Source organism: Anopheles gambiae, chromosome 2, assembly GCF_943734735.2.
Source record: "Anopheles gambiae chromosome 2, idAnoGambNW_F1_1, whole genome shotgun sequence".
Taxonomy (NCBI): domain Eukaryota; kingdom Metazoa; phylum Arthropoda; class Insecta; order Diptera; family Culicidae; genus Anopheles; species Anopheles gambiae.
The window spans coordinates 17798214-17816510 of record NC_064601.1 but is presented as its reverse complement, the minus strand read 5'-3'; the positions used below and the strand labels follow the sequence as shown (position 1 = coordinate 17816510).

Genomic DNA, 18297 nt, shown 5'->3' with positions numbered 1-18297 from the left:
TTGGCGGTAACAGAAAGAGTGGATAACATTGACAAATGCACATACACACTCACACACACGTGTTTGGCCACTCTTCCCGCTCGCTTCCCTTCGAGTGAAAGGATTCACCCGGTGTGTGTTTGTGTGTGCGTGCCCTCTTGCCGGTCGTTTTAGCATGAGCACAATCTTCCGGCTGGTTCCGACCTGGGATTGGTGGTGAAGGTGGCAAAGCGATCGACTTTTGGCTTCCACCGTGAATGGCACAGCAGCCGTGTCGTCTCTAACTTCGCTCTTCTACTACCATCGACGATAATCGATCGGTGCATGACCCAGATTTTTGCATTTTTACCCGTGCTGGGTGTTTTAAGTGGAACGAACACTGCAAGCGGAAGTGGGGGGGGGGGGGGGCTGCTTCAGCTGCACCATCATGCGCTGCACCGATTTTCTGGTGGCTGAATTCTTACCAATGTACTGTTTTTTTTTCTTTTTTTTATTTTTGGGAGGAAGAAACGTTTCGTGACAGTTTTTAGGGCACGTTGTTTTTTTCCTCTTCTTCTACCTTGGTGTTGCATGGTTGCACTTTTTTAAGTGCATTAATTTAAAGCGATTGGCTTGCGTAGAATGAACTACGCCATTCTATGGGCAGGAAGTAGGTTGAGCAGAAAATCCAATCTCCAGATCTGCTTCAAACTTCAAGCGTTCGCCGTTCGCAGGGGGGGGGGGGCCTGGCGGCCTTTCCTGAAACTTCAGCGTAACGATTTGCATACGATGATGATACATCTTCGTCTATAGGCGATCGGAGGAGAGGGTAAAGGACGAGGAGAGAGAGAGAGAGAGAGAGAGACAAACCGCTGGAGGAGAGTGGGCCTGTTGTACATCTGGCAACTGATTCCCGCTGGTTTTGAAGAGACTCACACCAACACACACCTTCTTACGATAATGTAATTTAAAAGAAGTGTCTCAGGAAGGCGTGCTTTTCTATCCCTTCTGCAATGTTTTCTTCAAGCGCAAAATTAAACTTTGTCAACTTCGCCCAAGACACGGGCGTCTCGTCGGCAATCGTGTTGTCGGGGCTGGCGCGTAGTATGCACGGAGGTAGATTTATGCATAGAAGAACCACGTATTGCCGCGCCGCGCCAAGACTATCATACACTGGGCATATACATACATACATACATACATACATACATATATGGTTATGAATAGAGCATTGAGTCGCTGCAATCCGCCGGCTAAGGGAGGCCGAAAACTCACGTAACACTGACACACACACGGGCCAGCTGACAAAGGGGGTAACGCATAATGCCCGATTGGGCCACTACTCTTGAGGTCTTGAACCATTTGGCTGAACTGGGTTACCGTGCTGGTCGGAATTGTAATGGCACAAATGCTTTGTTTTATGCTTCAAAATCCCATTATAGGGTAGAAAACGTTCGAAATCTTTAGGATTAATAATTAAATATTACGGAATTTTGCCTTGTTATTAAAAAATCAACAAAGTTCATTCAAAACTGTAAAATTACTATTAAACATGGGACTATAAAGCATCTTTGCGAAGAAGCTTTTTTTAACAACAAAGCAGTTGCATTAAAAATTAAGAGTTTTTTATTAAAATTAGTCAGCATTTGTAATGCAAAAAACAAGAGAAACATTTTCTTTTTCACAAATATCTTGAGGAAGAGTAGGGAATAATGTAATGATAATATGATGAAAAAAGTCCCGATTAATCTCTGTACAGGTTATTGAGATATTCAGGGTACCGATGAAAAAACAACTCAGTTTTCGCGCAACAGCGTAAACGAACAGTGTAAACATGAAGCTTGACTCTTCATGCTTCATGCTGACTTTTATACTCCCGCTGTAATGGAAAGAAACAAAAATTGTAAAACGTATCCATAATGTAAGAAGATTAGAAGAAAAAAAAAACTCTCTGTATCAATGGCGGAAGTTGCGTTTACATGATCAGCTTACTGGCGCCATGGATCGCGCTATTAACTGTGCGCAATTATTCGTGCCCCCGCTGTGCGACCTTTCTCAGGGCGGCGTAGAGATGATCCTGTTAAACATTAACAAAAAACAGCTCCCAAGTTCACCACAAGGGACAACGCAACAAAGAACAGAACGCTACTTCACATTTAAAACCATTCATAAAAGAGCTTCATCAAGCAGCGCAGCCAGTATGTGTCTGTGTGTACGGTTTTGCTTCATCATGCTTTTTGATTGTGATCAACTTGTAAACTTGGAAAGAATGAAGTGTGTAGTGCTACAATGGCACAAATTACAATCATTTTCGGTCGTTTTAGCAGGGTTGCAGGGTGTGTGGGATAGACAAAAAGCCTGCTAACAATCCGACCCTTTTTTGGTTTTTTGCTGTAGCGCCTTCTGCTGCTGCTGTTTTGTTCCGGCCCATGTTGCTGAGGGGATCTATTTTTGACGTCAATAAATCTTACATTAGCGCGAACAAAAACACGCCGTACCTGCCGTAGCATGATCGATAACGTTAGGATTTCTTGCGAATACTCCACCAAAAAAAAAAAAAAGAGAAGACTTCTCCCAACACACCACAACACACGAACGGTGGCAAATTTAGCCTGTTGCAGAGCGCCGGGATGTTGAAGCACTAAGCGGATAAAATGATTGACTTTGATGGGCTTCCTAAAACGCTTAGTCCCCCATCACACACACACATACACAGTGCTTTATCAGGGTGTGTTCGATTTGTTTCGCTTCAAACGGTCTGGGATTGTATTTGGGGTGCGAGAGAGAAGGATGTTTGTTTTTGCGCTATTTTTGTTTAAAGTCCAAATCATGGGCCAAAATCGATCACGGGCTAATTGTTTTTTAATTAATCCAATTCCCCATTATTATACATGCCTACCTCAGAGCATTACATTGAGTTTGACGATTATTATGTGCGTCACATTCGACCTGATCAGGACACGTTTTGGATGACTTGAGTTGATTGTTGTATTGTTGTTGATCGTTTGGAAGTGCACGATCGTCGTTGTCTCTTCAGACGCATATCATGATCCTATCCTATTGTTCTTGATCAGAAAAGACTTTTTTATTATTATTTGATATTGCTTAGTATAATTTGTTATTCAGGCCCAATTGCTTATTTTTCCATCGTTATCAACACCACATACGATGCCGATAGGTCCATTTTATCGACCCAGAATGGGTCCGGGTAGAATATCTGGGGTCACAAAACTTCCAACACAAAACGTCAGAAAGTCAGAAACGAACTTATTTTCTGCGACCCAACGCATGTACTCCCACGCTGCTGTCACCCGTGGCTCCAAAGTTGTGACTTAATGTTGACTTAACCGGGTGCGTAGTATGTCATGGTGTGTATTCCTTCATCAACTTCGCTCGTCAAACGTGTCACCGGCAGAGGGGATGATGGTTCGAAATTAACAAGCTTCAGCAGAGGCATCAGTTACTTTCGAAAGGGTTTCATCGCACCGGACAAGTTGTGGGTTAGTTAAGCTAGGTTAGAATCGTTTTTTTGTTTTGTTCAACATTCTCAACTCATTTGCATCGCATCTGTGAAGATGAGATATTAGCGTTCATTTTAATAAGCTTGACGAAGGTTAGGTTACCTTTTTGGAAAGGCTTGTAATGATTTTTCGAACGGAATCGTTACACTAGGCTCCTGATAGGGGGGGGGGGGGGGGGGATGAATGGAGAAGGAATAATTAGCAAAAAAAAATACCTCTCATCCTCTCATCAACCGAATAAACGAAAGCCCAAGGCTATGGTGCAACGCTGGTGCCATTGATTGCAGCTTACTCTTCTTAAGCCGTGCTGTTGCTGTTTGATCTCTCATAGTCAGCTAAAAATGCGCACGTACGAAAAATGTGCCAACGTGAAGATGTCAGCATTTGGCCTTCCACTCTCCGTTCCTCGGCCAGCGTGCTGTAATGACACCACGAAATTAATCACTCATCACTATCCAGCCTAGTCGCCGACGACGACGACGACGAAGAACGACGTTGCTGGAGGAGTGCATTTGGCGGCATGTTGTAACGTCGCACATGGGCACATGGATCCTGTAATTACTGTTACTGTACCAGCTGGAGGAGGGAGACAAACCCCCTCCCCACCCCCATCCTCTCGCAAAAGTTCGGGGTCGCCGCAGCAGGAGATAATTAGAATGTGCATGCGGTAAATCATGCGGCCCGGCATTCAGCCATTATTCACACGCCGCCAACACACACAGGGAGTAAATGTTTCTGCGAATGTGACGTTTCGCACCGAAACGAGCTAATGAAGCATTTAGTACAGGCGTCGTTGCCATCGAAGGTGGTGTACACGTCGTCGTCACGACGTCGTCGTCTTCGCAGGATAAACTTCGCAGAAAGATGGGGTTGAGCTTGACTTGGGCGCAATGAGGGCGTCTCTGTACGATCGCATTAGGCACCGAAGGGGCGACGATCTAATCTGAGTGTGGCTGCTGAGGAGTCGGAGTGCGAGCTAATGAAGTAAAGTTTGTTTGTTTGGGCAAGGGGAATCAAGGGGATCCTTTGAGCCGGACCTGAGCTAATGATTAGTTTTGTTTTTCCCCCCCCCGCTCGCTAGCACTTTGGCTTGGTGCCAAAGGATAATGATCGACATAATGATGAACCTTGGTCGGGTGGGTTGAAAATGAAGCATATGTATTAGGTACGATTATCTGCCTTATGTATGTGTTGGGGAAAGTTGAGTAACAAGGAAAGAAAGAAATAGTGTAGTGCGTTAATTTGCAGTTGAGATGGGCGTAAAATAAACACCGATTAAATGCATTTCATTACAATACAGTGAAAACGCTCTAGTTTGATGGATCACTGTTAGGACATCCTTTTCTTCCGAACGACTCCAAGTCCAGACGTCTTTGGGTCACTCCAATTCTAGTTGACTCCGACTCCGGATGGTCCTGGACGATGCCTGCGCACTCCGAATGCTAGTTTAACCTACGTTTGCGGAGTCGGTATCAGGCATTAGGACCACAGAAAGCTATTGAAACGGAGTTCAAAGTTAATAGTGTAGTTTGGGACGTGTTCTGAGTTCTGAACCAAAGTTTTTGCTATTAGGAATCTAAATATTAACTGACAATTTATCAATATATTAAAAGGCCAACATAAAACCATCCAAACTGTACTGTACTACCATGGTGATATTGTACTATCACCTACTACTAACAGTAGTTTATCAACACAAAAAAGAGGTTTATTGGGGGTGGAAAACCCAAAAGAAGAATTATGTTCTGACCTGGAACTGATAACAATGATTTAAATATCCAATGCATACAGGTATGGGAGGGACTAGCAACAGCAGCAGCAGCAGTGCATATTGTATATTGTTATCATTTCGCTTCCACACAGGTGGTGTGCTTGTTGCTTTAAAACGATGTGTCCTTTCCAATCCATAATTACGCTCGGGACGGTATTGATTGTGTTGAATAATTTAAAATACGTTCAAACGTTGGGGAAAAAGGATCCAGATTTCAATCTGTACGGGCAGTGCAGTGCTGTTTGAAAAGTGAAACAATAATAATTATAGGAATTGTATGCGTGGAAATCGTAATACCGTGTCCCGTAGCGGGTCGATATAAATCCATTTAATAACGATGCTTCTACGTTTTTTTTTTAAAATTCCATTTCAGCAATCAATACTGTAAGAGGCGTGTGCAAAAATAGGCCAGTGCTGAATATCGGCAGAAGTGTGGCAGTGTTTTTTGTTATTGTTGTTCTAGCTGTTTTTAGTGAAGGATAGAGGAGGGGTAAAGCCCCATTCGGGAACTACTGCTTACGCCTCGTGCAATCGTGTGTATGTGTGGAATGGTTTAATAGTAGAAGGTAGGAAAAAAAGAAAGTAGAAACGTCCTGCCAAACGGTCCACGCGGTGCTAATCGATGTCGATATATTGCGGATAGTGTGGGTAGCCAGCAGGCGAATCGCTGCAAGGATAGCAGGACCCTGGTCCGCCGTCAGTTCTGCCTCAACAACAACAACAACGACCGGTGGTGAGTGCAATCGTCGTGTGCCGCATATATCTATTGATCCAATGTTTATCTGAAACGGGCAAGCCCTTTTCTTTGTCTGGCTTTGGATGGAGCAAGCGTGCAAAGGAGTGATAGCTCGCGATATCGTGAAGCTCGGTTTTTCCTGTGTTGTCTGTGTTTTTGTTTTTATGTGTGTGTGTGTGTGCCCTCGTGAGTGTTTGCACCGTTTGATTCGCTAGAGTAAAAGTGTCTAACGCAAGCCAAGAAGAAGCGCTGGTCTGCCAAGTTCAGGAAGTGATTATACGCGAACCGAGCGAAACGTAAGGGCCGGCTGTGTGTGTGCCGCTATTCGCTGCCTAGCGCACAACTGCCAGCGAATGAAGTGCTAATTTGCGACTAATATCTTCGATCGAGCGATGAGCGTGAAAGCCATTCTGATGAAGGCCGGGCTTTATTGATGCGCAGGTGAGTTTATGTTGCTGGGAACAGATTGTTGGGAGCGTGATTTTCGGGAGCCGTTTTTTTGTTATCCTCTTGTTTGCTATTATTACGTATCCTTCGAGCAGCTCCGTCGTTTTCATTCGAAGCATCGTGTCCTTTGTTTGCCATTGTATGTGTGTGAGAGAGAATACAGTTTGGGAATCAATTCCATGGGGGAAATGGTCGATAATTGTCCAATTACCGATGTAAGTATGGTTATGATGATGATGAAACTGGATTGGTGAAGATCTCAACAATAATCGTCAATCCAGGAGTTCTTGCTACATATTCGTGGTACCCTATCTCGAATGCTTTTAAAGTGACAAAACTTCAAAAGGCTACACATTTCGTCGAAAATCTTCCTTAGACTCTTCGGGATATAAACCATTCTACAAAACTGCTTCGATGTCTTCTTAGCCTAGCCTGGGTGGATGATTTGCTGAACAACATGATCGGATGTTGCATGGATTTTGATGTTGGTTTTATTTGGTCTCCTCTTTTCCGGTTCAGTTATCACTTCCCGGTTCAAAGAATCAAAAATCATCTCACTAAAAATCACTGAAATAGACATTTTTTTAGAAATAAACGAAAAGAAGGATTGGAAGTAAAATCAATCGATATGATCGACTGCTGAAGCGCACTGTTGTCTGCCGTTTCCTTATACATGTTCTATAACAAAGCTGCAAGCAATTTCCACAGCTGCCTGTGCGCGCTACATCCTTTACCTTTACCCCTGTACATGTGTGCCACACTATCACTCCACCGTTCGCAAAGCGCAGCTTATTGCTTTTCGGCCCACCCTTATTGCCACCCTTACTGCTGGTAATATCCCGAGCCCGAGCTTTTGTTTGATATTTCCTTCCCGCCGCGCATTGAAAGGATAATCAAAATAGCTCTGCAACCAAATGATTCATGTCCGCTACGGGAGTAGCACAGTTTCCGAGATCAAACAGAGGAAATATTGTCCCGGCCCAGACAATGATCGCGTGGATAAAGAATATAACAACGGCTCTAGGGCAATAAAAGCAAGCGAAAAACGAGAAGCGTTCCAAACTGTCGTTCTTTTCAGTTCAGTGTAGCATCAGCAATGGCTGGTTGGTTGGCTTGTGGCGGGAAGCGATGTAGTTTTGCTCCAAGCTAAACTTCGTTCCGTTTTTTTCCATCCCATCGCTGGTCCTTTTGCGAGCTTTTGCACCTCCCGTAGAATTGCTTTCATCGCCCTACAAAAGCACTAAGCCCGCCCACAGAACCAGCGGTTCTGGCGCCACAAGAGCCGCGGCGCCAAAGAGCGACAAATTTGCAGCACATCTCATAGCAGCACGTGCGGCAAATAATTCCCGATAATCTCGTTAAACATGGGCAAAAATTCCCGAACGCTGTGCGAAGGTGAGCGCGACCATCACCGGCGTCCAGGGATTGTAACGTTGCGAGGCAAAGGGACTACGGCTTAGCAGGGTATCCATCTCCAAGGACACTGAAATTGCTCACGTAGATGCACGATCAAGAATACCCTATCACTAGTAGTGCGGTGGAAAGGTCATTCTCGTGACAGTGAAAGGCAAAAGGCGCTGGCGATGGTGATTGTGACCAGTGGGGCAGGTATTTTGTCATTTAGAATAGTTGAAGATGCAGTACGACACCCCCACCCGACACGACACGTTCGCAAGCAATATTGCTTTTCTTGTTGGACCCGGCCCGACGTGAGTGTTTTAACTAATAGAATACACATTTTCTATTGCAAATATAAAAAAAAACAATCCAACCAGAGTGTCGCCTAATGGGCAGTGTTCAATCAATGCGTCAGCGCACTATTTGCTTAGTTACGTAGGATAAGACAAAATGCACACAGGCACACTCTCCCGGTTAAACAAATATTGGCCCAAAGATTCCATCTACTGCGCTATTTGGCTTGATGAGTTCTGACGACATTGCGCATCAAATTCAGTGTCGTTTTTTTAGACAAACTCATCCTGCACCCCACTACTCCTTCCTTTCCTCCTGCTGTCCCATGCAAACAATGGAAATTGGAAACAAGGGGGAGGAAACAGCAAAACAACCTTCTTCCCGATTCTCTATCACAGCCTTTAAAATGACCGGTTCAATTAATGGGATTTGTTGTTTTAGTCGATCGGGTTTGGTCGTTCGTCCGGGTGGGCGCATTTTTTTTTCGTGTCATTGTTTTTGCTGACCTTCCTTTCCTGCCAGCTCACTCAATCTATCCAACAAAGCGAGCTAACATGATCGATGGATGGAAATAATTGAACATCGTTTGCTCGTTCGTTTGGTTGACTTTTGCACCCATCCTGCTGCGTTAACCGTCCACCCAACGGCAAGTGCACTGTGCTATAGAGAGTTCCGTGTCTGTGGCTGTGCGCGTGACGGGAAAGGTCAAAAGGTGGCTCTAATCTCCCGCATGGCTCACATACACGGGGCCCTTTTACAGTGCAGTTTTGCGGTCCCGCAGTACAGTTCCCGTTCCTGTGGGTCTGAGTGAAAAGTGAAATGTAAAACGAAAAAAAAAACAGAAAAAACAATAAAAGAAGCTACAAGGGCTACAAAAACCAACTTCCACAACGCTCCCATCCCACAGTGACACAATGCGTGTCAGCTGCCGACCCGCGTGTGTGGTATACGTCGGACGCGTCGTAACCTTTTGCTCCTGATCGATGATTAATAGCGATAAATTGTGCACGAACGCAGCGAGCTTGGGGAGTTGAGTTTGGCTGACTGAAAGAGCATTTTCTCGCCCATTTGTCCTTCCTCGAACCGTCCCCCGCTGCATTGAATGTTGTGGTTTAGTTTCCGTTTTTTCAAGGACCCCGTGCGCTGACTTTTGATGCGGGAAAACTCATTTCAAGTGCTTCTGGTGCACTCACTGTGTGGAGAAAGGGAGCGATAGACGCAGTAGCGAGCAATCCGTATGATCCTGTGGTTTTCCCGTGTGCGCTGCTGCTACTGGATGGATGGATGGATAGATGGATGGATAGATGGATCTTCACTCCACTTTGGTGGCAAACCAGCGGAAAAGGGGAAAATGCATTGGTTGCAGTTTAAACGGTACCATTTTGTAAAAGCAGCTGCAGAGGAAAAACTCACGGATGTGGCAGCAGTGGAGGGAGCGGAAACGTTTCGAACGTTCGATAGACTGCTTTTGAAAGGAGACGGTGTAGTTTTGAAGCAGTCAGACTTGTTGATCGCTATGAGTATGTGGCAGAACTCATGTACTTTGGAATCTGATACTCTCCACAGTTTTTCGGGGTGCTCCCTACTCGGTACACGCGGGAGTGTATCAGTAGCGCAAATGGGAGTAATCTTGTTTGAACGTTCTACACAGTTGCTCTGTTCGCGAAGTTCAAATCGTTTCCTGTGTGCCTGGCGCTGCATGTTATGTGTTTCGAGTTAGTTTTGAGCAGGAAATGTGAAATGTGATCGTGTAGTTTGTTTGCATTTTTTGGTTCTGTGGGTAGTATTTAGTTTATTCAGCTCATTCAGCTGCAAAAGCTCAGAATAATTTCCTATTTCAGTTTAGGTATGTGACTGTCCAGGCCATTACTACGGTTGTTTGTTTAAGTTTTTGGGCAAACGGTAGACACTTAAACTTGCTCTAAATATCAAGATGGCTGACACATTTTGGAAGCTGCAGCAATCGACAATCATGAACATAAAAATGGAATTCTCTAGTTTATGTTCATATGGCCATTTTTTGGTAATATCTTTAAATCAATTGTAAGGTAGTTTGCGGTGACTATAATCACTTTAAACAGCATATAGCTTTTGTTTTTTTGTGTTTGTTTTTAATGATTTCAATAAGTTATGCCTCCAAATGCCACACAAATTCACCTAGACGATTACTGACGCTTTCCTAAGCGTATTGTAACTGTTTTCAAGTAGCTTTATAGCTACAATTCTTTTTCAGTCCGTTTCCGAGCTCCATTTCTTGATGGTCCATATCCATATGATCCTAATATCTTCGAACTGTCTGAAGTAAATAAAAAGCCTTAAGACGTACTCAAAATCACGTGCATAGATTGATTAAAATCAAATTATCAATACTACAATTTTAGTAAAAGGGAACAGACAATTTAGTCAAAATGAATTTTAAAAACTTTATGAAGAGGTTGCAACTTTACATCCTGTTTAACATCTCCAAAAGACACATTCAAACTACGACATGTTTGGGGCTGAAAGATGAAGCATTTTTTGTGTCAATTTTCTTTTTCTTCTTCTTCTTCTTCTTCTTTTTTGGCTCAACAACCGTTGTCGGCCAAGGCCTGTCTGTACCACTTGTGGGGTTGGCTTTCAATGACTTTTGGATTACCCCCCCCCCCATAGCAGGATAGTCAGTCCTACGAATGCCGGCATGGTCTATTTGGGGCTTGAACCCATGACGAGCATGTTGTTAAGTCGTACGAGTTGACAACTGTATCATGAGACCGGCTTGTCAATTTTACCTTGTCTTTAACATCTTGAAACTATAAGTTTATTATTACAAATCTGGCCATACATCATGGACCGTTTTGTTCTAATATAAAAATGCTAGCCTAGTCCAGGAAACGTAAGGGCTGATGACGCAACCAAACGTATGGAAAAGCAGCAATAGATAGAAGGTAAAGCAACGGAAAGGAAGATTTCGGAACGATATACTTGGGCGAGGAGTCGCCAAAAAACATCTACAATTGTAAATATTAGCAAACTTCATGAGCTCTAAGTGTAAGAATATGTTATTTATTCACGGATAACTAATTGCTTGCAGCAAAACATTCCTCACGCGGTAAAATGTGTAAGAAATCGTTACATTTGTTTTAAAACGAAACCTTTCCATCAATTGAAGGTGGAAGTGACTTTTGAAGACGTTGAAGAACTGTCATTTAACCACTGCGTGCATGAAGTGATCACCTTACTATAGCTCTTCAGCCTGTACCGACTGTCTGTGTCTAAAAATATTGATTCCATCGCTGAAAAAAGGGCACACAGACAAGAGCGATGCAGGCAGTGGGACAGCGCTCCAACAGTTGGGTACCGTACGCACGGAATTCCAGCTGGAGAGGGCGAGCTCTGCCGATGGTGTTAAAAATAGCTAACCACGTTAAAGATCACTCCAGCGCGATGTTGCTGGCAAAATTGCTCGTTTGCTCTTCGCTTCGCCCATTGCGGCGGGCCCTCGGCATTTGTTGCCAGCGCTGCGAGAGATGTGCGAAAAGTGAGCGATCTGAATACTTAATAAGGCGCGCTCGTATCGTTTTGACGTAGCTTTATCGCTTCAGGTGGTATTTTTCTCGCGTTTTTTCAGTTTCCAGAATGACCTGGGCCGGGGATGATTGAAAGTTCTACGCCGCGGCAACTTCCCTTTCCTTGGTCAAATAATAAAAAAAAACCCTCCATACGATTGAGCGCGCGTGTTTCCTTTTCGTTCAATTAGACTGACTGAGGATTTCGTATTCGTAACGAACCAAAAGATAAAGATACACGAACCTCGGGGTACTATACACCGCCCCGTGCGGTGGAATCATTTTGTTCGATGGATGCTGCCACTGCCCAAGTGTTCTCGGCTGCTCGGATGGAATTGGTATGCGACGTTTGTTGCTGTTCGGTTGGGACAGAGTGATGTTTTCTCGTGCCTTCATGTTTCCATTTTGCTGTAGGCAACGGCACTGTGTCTGTCTGTCTGTCCCTGAAACATTGAGCCGGCGGCCTGACACTTGGCGGTCAATTATCTTTAGTGTGCTCGTGTGCCGTTGCTGCTGCTGCTGCTGCTGCTGCTGCTGCTCGAAAATACGCTTTTCCTTTCCAATATTGCACGAGCGGCTGGAAGGGAACACCATCGGGAGACGTTGGGACAGTGTCTGGAGCTCTGCAGGTGAACGAGAATTGATTGCATAGGTGCGCACGTAGCGCTTCTCCAATGCTGACCGTCGGTCACAGAATCTCAGCCCAAACCCGGCAAGATTTATTTTCATTTAATTGTACACCTTCCCGATCCGCCGGTGGTACCGGTTGTACCAGAAGTTGAACGAACCTTAACCGTTGGTTTAAAGTGAAACCCCATTTAATGGTGTGCTGCACGCCGTTTTAAGCTCGATGCGCGTCGAAAGGTGTACGAGGCGGCGGCTTGTTAGTGAGGATAAAAAAAAAGTTTGTTTTTGAATGCATTTTTAATAGCCACTTTGTCCACTTTGCATACTTGGGCCTTTGATGATGCGTAATTGGCATAATGTTTAATTTATATTTGAATAAATTATCCATTGGCCAACGCGGGCTGGACTGGACGTTGCTCGTAGGCCCATTGCTTCAAAGCTTCCGTGTCGATTCCATGCCGATCCCTATTGATTTACCCACAGCAGCCTCCCAGGACAGAGCCTGGACAGATTGAGCTTCGTTTGGAGAATTGGATAAAACTGAAAAGGACTAACGAAATTTCGAACATGGAACGAGCATTAGTCAATATGGAGCGCTGGAAATATCTGTCCAGCATGGCAGGGTATAGGATAGGAGGGAAGCTGAGCTCTGTATTCTGAGGTACAGAGTTAGATTGGTTTGCGAGATCCGCACTTCAATTATTAAACTTTAGAAACCTCACCACCCCCGGACCAAACAAGATGCGCTAGTTCTTGCGTGTGTTTGTCGTGCCAATGATGCTAATGAACGAGTGGTGTCGTCGCAGAGAGAAAGACGATAGCTGGACGCCAACCAATTTAGCCGTGGCCAAAGGAAGAGCAGGGACCAGAGTGCAGTCTCTTGGAGCGCGCGTAACCTTCGCGCGTAATTGATGGGCCTATTTGTCTCACTTAGATCGGTGGCATTGGCCGGAGAGCCGAGACTCCCTCTGGAGAGCGGACGGCCGATGTGTTTTGTGCTCGGCGCGCTGATGAGACTGTCCCGCCCTTCCACCTGCTGCTGGATCTTACTCCCCCTTCAGAGTTCTGGGACGGGCAGAGACTGATGAACCAAACCGAACGAACGAACGAACGAACGAATGGGTGTCCATTAATCGAGCCGAGTTCTCATGGGAGCTATGATATTAATTACTTGCCCTGTATGTGTGTGTGTGTGCCTGCACGTGTGTCTGCTGAATGGGTTAGACGGGTTGTCGTCGTGTCCCTCGGACGGCCGTGGGGGGTGGGCCGATCGGATCCATTTTTATTGGTAAACTATCCTCCTTTCTGCTTTCGCCCGACTTTCGGAGTCGGCGCGTGGTTTTATGTGTAGCTAAATTGAGTTATGATATTAGTTACCAAGCCGGCCAGCACCAGACGGAAGGTGATGAAAGCCTTCCCGTAATTGGTAGTGTATTGAGTGTTCAGGCGTTTTTTAACGCAATCGGAAATTGTGTTGGGTGCCATTTTCCTACTGCCCCTTCCTTTTGAGTGCGGAAGGAAATGCGAGATCGAACTCGGCCTGCAATGTAAGGAGTCTAGCGGGTGGTTCGATTTCTACTGTGGAGAGTGGTCATAATGACACGATTGATTTCTATTATTACAACACCGCCTAGCTGCTAGCTAGCAAGAGTGATTCGTACGATGTTACATTCCAACAGATAGCACACACACACACACTGTGTATATTTGTGTGTGCGTTTTCCGTTTTACGGGGTCACACAGAACCCGATGGATGGCCTCCGTACACCGCAATGTCATCGTAGCGAGATTAGTGAGCATGGTTGTGAGTTTGGCTTAGCGAGCTCTCTTCCTCCACTAGGTCCGGGTTGCGGGTAGCCCCAATTGCTGGCCGTGTTTTACAGCATCAGCTTCTGCTGATACCCTCTATTGAACTCGTGACGTCTGATAACCGTCGCTCGATGACCTCCCCAGCGCACCCATGGCGCAGCCATGGAGCGTCCAGATAACGTGCGAATGGCGGGAGATGGTGTGTTGTTTTTGCGCACAAGCCAGCGCGCGTTGATTTGATTTGATGTGTCCGGGGTTGTTTTCCTTTCTCTGTACAGGTTTGAAGCAGTAAAACCAATACGCTGGTGGAGAGGTGGAAACAAAAACAAAATGTTTTCCGACGAAAAAATGGTGTAACAAACAAAACAGGAACACGAATAGCCGTTTTACTGATGGAAAGCGCTTTTCCGTATGAAAATATAGTTTAATTAAATTGAATGGATTTTTTCTTATTGTACATTTCAGAACGATGCAATTAAGCTTGAAAGGTTGAAAACCGTTTGCCCGGATCTGCTCAATTCAATTAGTGCCGTATCATACACCAGGAGGGCTTTTGCGTGTGAGGGTAGATTTGTATTTAATGAAATGCTTTCATTTGGTATTTGTTTCATCAGTTCAAAGCACATTGCAGAACCGCTATTGTATGCTTTAGTGTGTTATATGCGTTTGTTGCGTTGCAGTTTCATTTCATTCACCTGCCAGATACATAGTAGCAATCTTGCCCCGCATCCGGCAGTGACTAAAATCTTACAATTTGAACTCAATCGTGTGTGGCGTGAGTAACTGCGTATCGATTCACGGTGACGCTAAGTGAACCGCAAACTACCTCCCCCCTTTCCCCATGCATGAATGATTTCAACGACATCTTCGGCGCACCGCTCCGGTCGGTCGGTCAGTCATCCGATGCCCGTCCATGGGAGCGGTTTATCTTGATGCAATGTAACATAAAGCAAAGGGAAGCGGCGGCATGCGGTGGCACGTAATTGATACACCCAGGTGGTTATATGGAGGGGGGGGAGGAAGGTGCGAAAGAAGAAAGAGGTGTGTGTTTTACGCACGGTTTGTACGTGACCCATGAAGATCACGATCACGTCTGCGGGCTGCCATGATAGAAATCATGAAACACTTCGTTACTCGGGCGCAGTTTTGCACACGGGGACACTCAACCTCGGTGTGTGGGTGTGCTGCTGATATATCTGTGACATTTGGTCTGCTATCATCAACGTGGTCATGATTGATCTGGTAGATAGGCGTGTACCAATCCATTCCATTTCGCTTTGGATGTTCTGGAAATGTGAAGATGCTTATCCGCCATGTAATAAACGGTGGTCGTGCGCTTCCCATGCTGAGCTGAATGCAGTTTGCTAGAAATGGTACGCAAATGCACTGGTGTGGCAACGTTTAGTGACTGAATTTTGAAGTAAGTAAACGAGTAAATGCTTGAGGAGAAAGACTTGTTTTGGTAATGGTGAAACTATGAATTTTATTTGTCATTCCTTTATTTCAGTAGTCTCCAAACTTGTCAGCTCGCGCACCGCATTACTACTTCGCATATAAGTTTGTTGAGGTCTAACGTTAAATTGATAAGAAAATACTAACTGATTGTATCAAATGTCTACAGCTTTCTATTATCGAAGCTTGTTTTTCGTCTTAGTTTGTTGTCAAGGCATCTTTCTCTGTTCAGAACGTTTTTTTCTGGTACAAAACAGTTTTTTTGGTTAATATTTTAAAAATATAGCTCCGTGAAGTATCGATTTGCTATGGATTTGTTAAAAGCCTGTAAAATCAATGTTTTAGTTCTCATCGTGACATCTAAAGCTCAACCATTTTCCCTCAGAGGGAAACTATAGGCTTCTGAAATTCAGCTATCGTGAAGTCAAAGTTTGAAGTTATAGGTTTGTTTTTTAAACTATATTTGATTTTACAATCTTGGACTGGCGTTATGCTATAGCGCTTCAAGTTCGCTGTAACGCCTCTCAAAAGGAATCTACATCTGCAAATTACAAAAAAAGCAAAACAAAACCTCGTACCTAATTTCAATTAGCCCTCAGCTTCCGAGAAAACCTACATGATGTTGTGCAGTTGCTAGCGACAATTAGCTGTGGTTTTGTTTTCATTTACTTCCTGCCGCATTCATCCATCCTTGAGCATCGCAGTGGAAGAACCCATGTAATGCTCGCCCAATGCTACCGGCTGCGTTGTCACAGCAGTGTGTGTGGTTATGTTCAATGGGCCATTATTTTCCCGTCTCCAATGGTAACCATGGTCAGGGTTACTGGTGCGGCTCGGCCCATCGCGTGCAAGTAAAAAGAGGAAGAAAACAGCAGAAGGATGCCGTGAGAAATGACGGGAGCAGCAGCAGCAGCAGCAGCACGCCAACACTGTTTATTTTCCAGGGTCGTAACATCAAAAAGCGAATGTATGGGGGAAAAAAGGTGGGGCTTGGGTTGGCTTAGAGTAGCTCAATAATTTACCCTTCCCATCGCGATTGTCTACTTCGATGATGTCTAGTCGATTTGCCGGCAAATCAGGGCCAAGCATGCCCTTCCGCCAACGTTGTAGGCACGATGGAACACACGCACACACCTAAAGAGGGGTGATTGTTTTGTTAGGGAGTAATTTCGGTAACCGAATCTCGGAAACTGGTTGTGTTTGCACCCAATGACTGTCTGTCTGTCAGATTAGCGGAAGCGATTGACAGTTCAAAGGTAAAGCGCAACCCAATTCTCTGGAAGCGGCCAAAGAAAGGGACACAGCACTACCGACAGACTGGCGAAACTTCAAAGCGCACGCTGTACGCGGTTGCGAGCAAAGGAAAAGGAAAGCTTTAGGCGTGAGCCTTCGGGCAGGACGAGAACGTAAGGACCTTTATCCACCCCGGTCGTCCCGGAACACACAGTGGCGGCGGCAAGTGTCAGCGGTAGTACGAAGGCGTCATCACCACTATCACCCCCATCAAGCAGACTGGGGCACCTGCTGCTGCTGCTGCTGCTGCAGGACAGGAAGAAAGATGATGCAATGCCCGAGGTGGTGCTAAAAATAGATTATCGATTCGACTTCCTGCCATGCTGGTCGGCCGGTACCGTGCTATCGCTAGGGCCCGGGTCATGTTCGGTTACGGTTCCGGCATTATTCTGTTTGGCTGCTTTCCTTTCCTCAGTTTTTTTTGTTGTTGCCTTGTTTTGATTACCCCGTGAAAAGGAAGTTGATGAAATCTTTAAGCGAGGGTGAACACACAAATTAAACGCGAAGCATTGAGAAATAAAGATTGCAGAAAAAAGCGAAACTAGACGAATGACAGTAACAGTAACGTTGAGAGATAGCGTGGTGTGGGTGGTGGTTGGTTGGCGGGGGTGTGTGGAATGGTATCGCAGGGCGGACACCTTCACTGGGCCGGGGCTGCCCTTTGTTATGCTTTGTTAACGAGCGGCATTACGCTTGAGCGGGTTTGTGAAGACAATTTTGCTTCGCGACCGTGTTGAATTGGTGCGCGGAACCATCAAAAAAGTTAGAAAATGTGATGACCAGCGTGGCCTCAGCGGTGGGAGGAACAATACAGTTGTTGTAGGAAGGAAAACTGCGCTTTCCTTGATTACATTCCTTTAGCTTTTATTGTTGTTGTTCCATTATATTTGGTTGAATTGGAAATCTGTGCATTGGAAGCAATGCTACGATGCTGCATAACCTAAATGACCAAGCAGCAGTGCGATCGATAGAACGGTAATCGGTTCGCAAATAAAAGCCAATCGAATGATTTCACTTTCTACATTTCTCTACGCTGGATTGTTTTGCGTATTTTTTTCCGTCACGCTATGGGAGCACCTGCATTACAATCCTGATCGATCGAAATGGGATAATGGTAAGGATTTGATTCATAATCTAGGAAAGGAGTGCCAAACTGTAGCTTTCTGTATCCCGGCTCAATGTTTGAACCTTTGGAATAATCGCAACCGCACCTTTAATCTTGAACCTTGCTCTACTCTATCGTTAGATACAAATATCCTTTCGCGTTTATTTTGTTTTGTCTCTTCGCGTCCTCTAAAGAGGCTTATTGCCCTTTCGCTCCCGTAAAGCGGTCTCAGTCCAAGCGGGCAATGCTATGCTGCTAATGATTGGCGGAAGCAAATGTTCCGATTTTATCCACGACAGGAAATGGGAATCCATTCAATTAACAATCACGGCAATAGCGGC

At 45.0% G+C, this 18297-nt stretch overlaps 1 protein-coding gene across 5 annotated transcripts in view; it reads left to right on the top strand.

The window, feature by feature from the left end:
* The window catches only part of LOC1269312 (calcium/calmodulin-dependent protein kinase kinase 1), an 84655-nt gene that overhangs the window by 2194 nt on the left and 64164 nt on the right, over positions 1-18297 (top strand). For all 5 annotated transcript variants that reach the window (XM_061641351.1, XM_061641349.1, XM_061641352.1 and 2 more), the window contains exon 2: positions 5624-6427. Coding sequence is in view for 2 of the 5 variants with exons in the window: in XM_061641352.1 (XP_061497336.1) it covers positions 6420-6427 (8 nt within the window). In the remaining 3 variants the exon portion in view is untranslated. The remainder of the gene's footprint in view (positions 1-5623; positions 6428-18297) is intronic.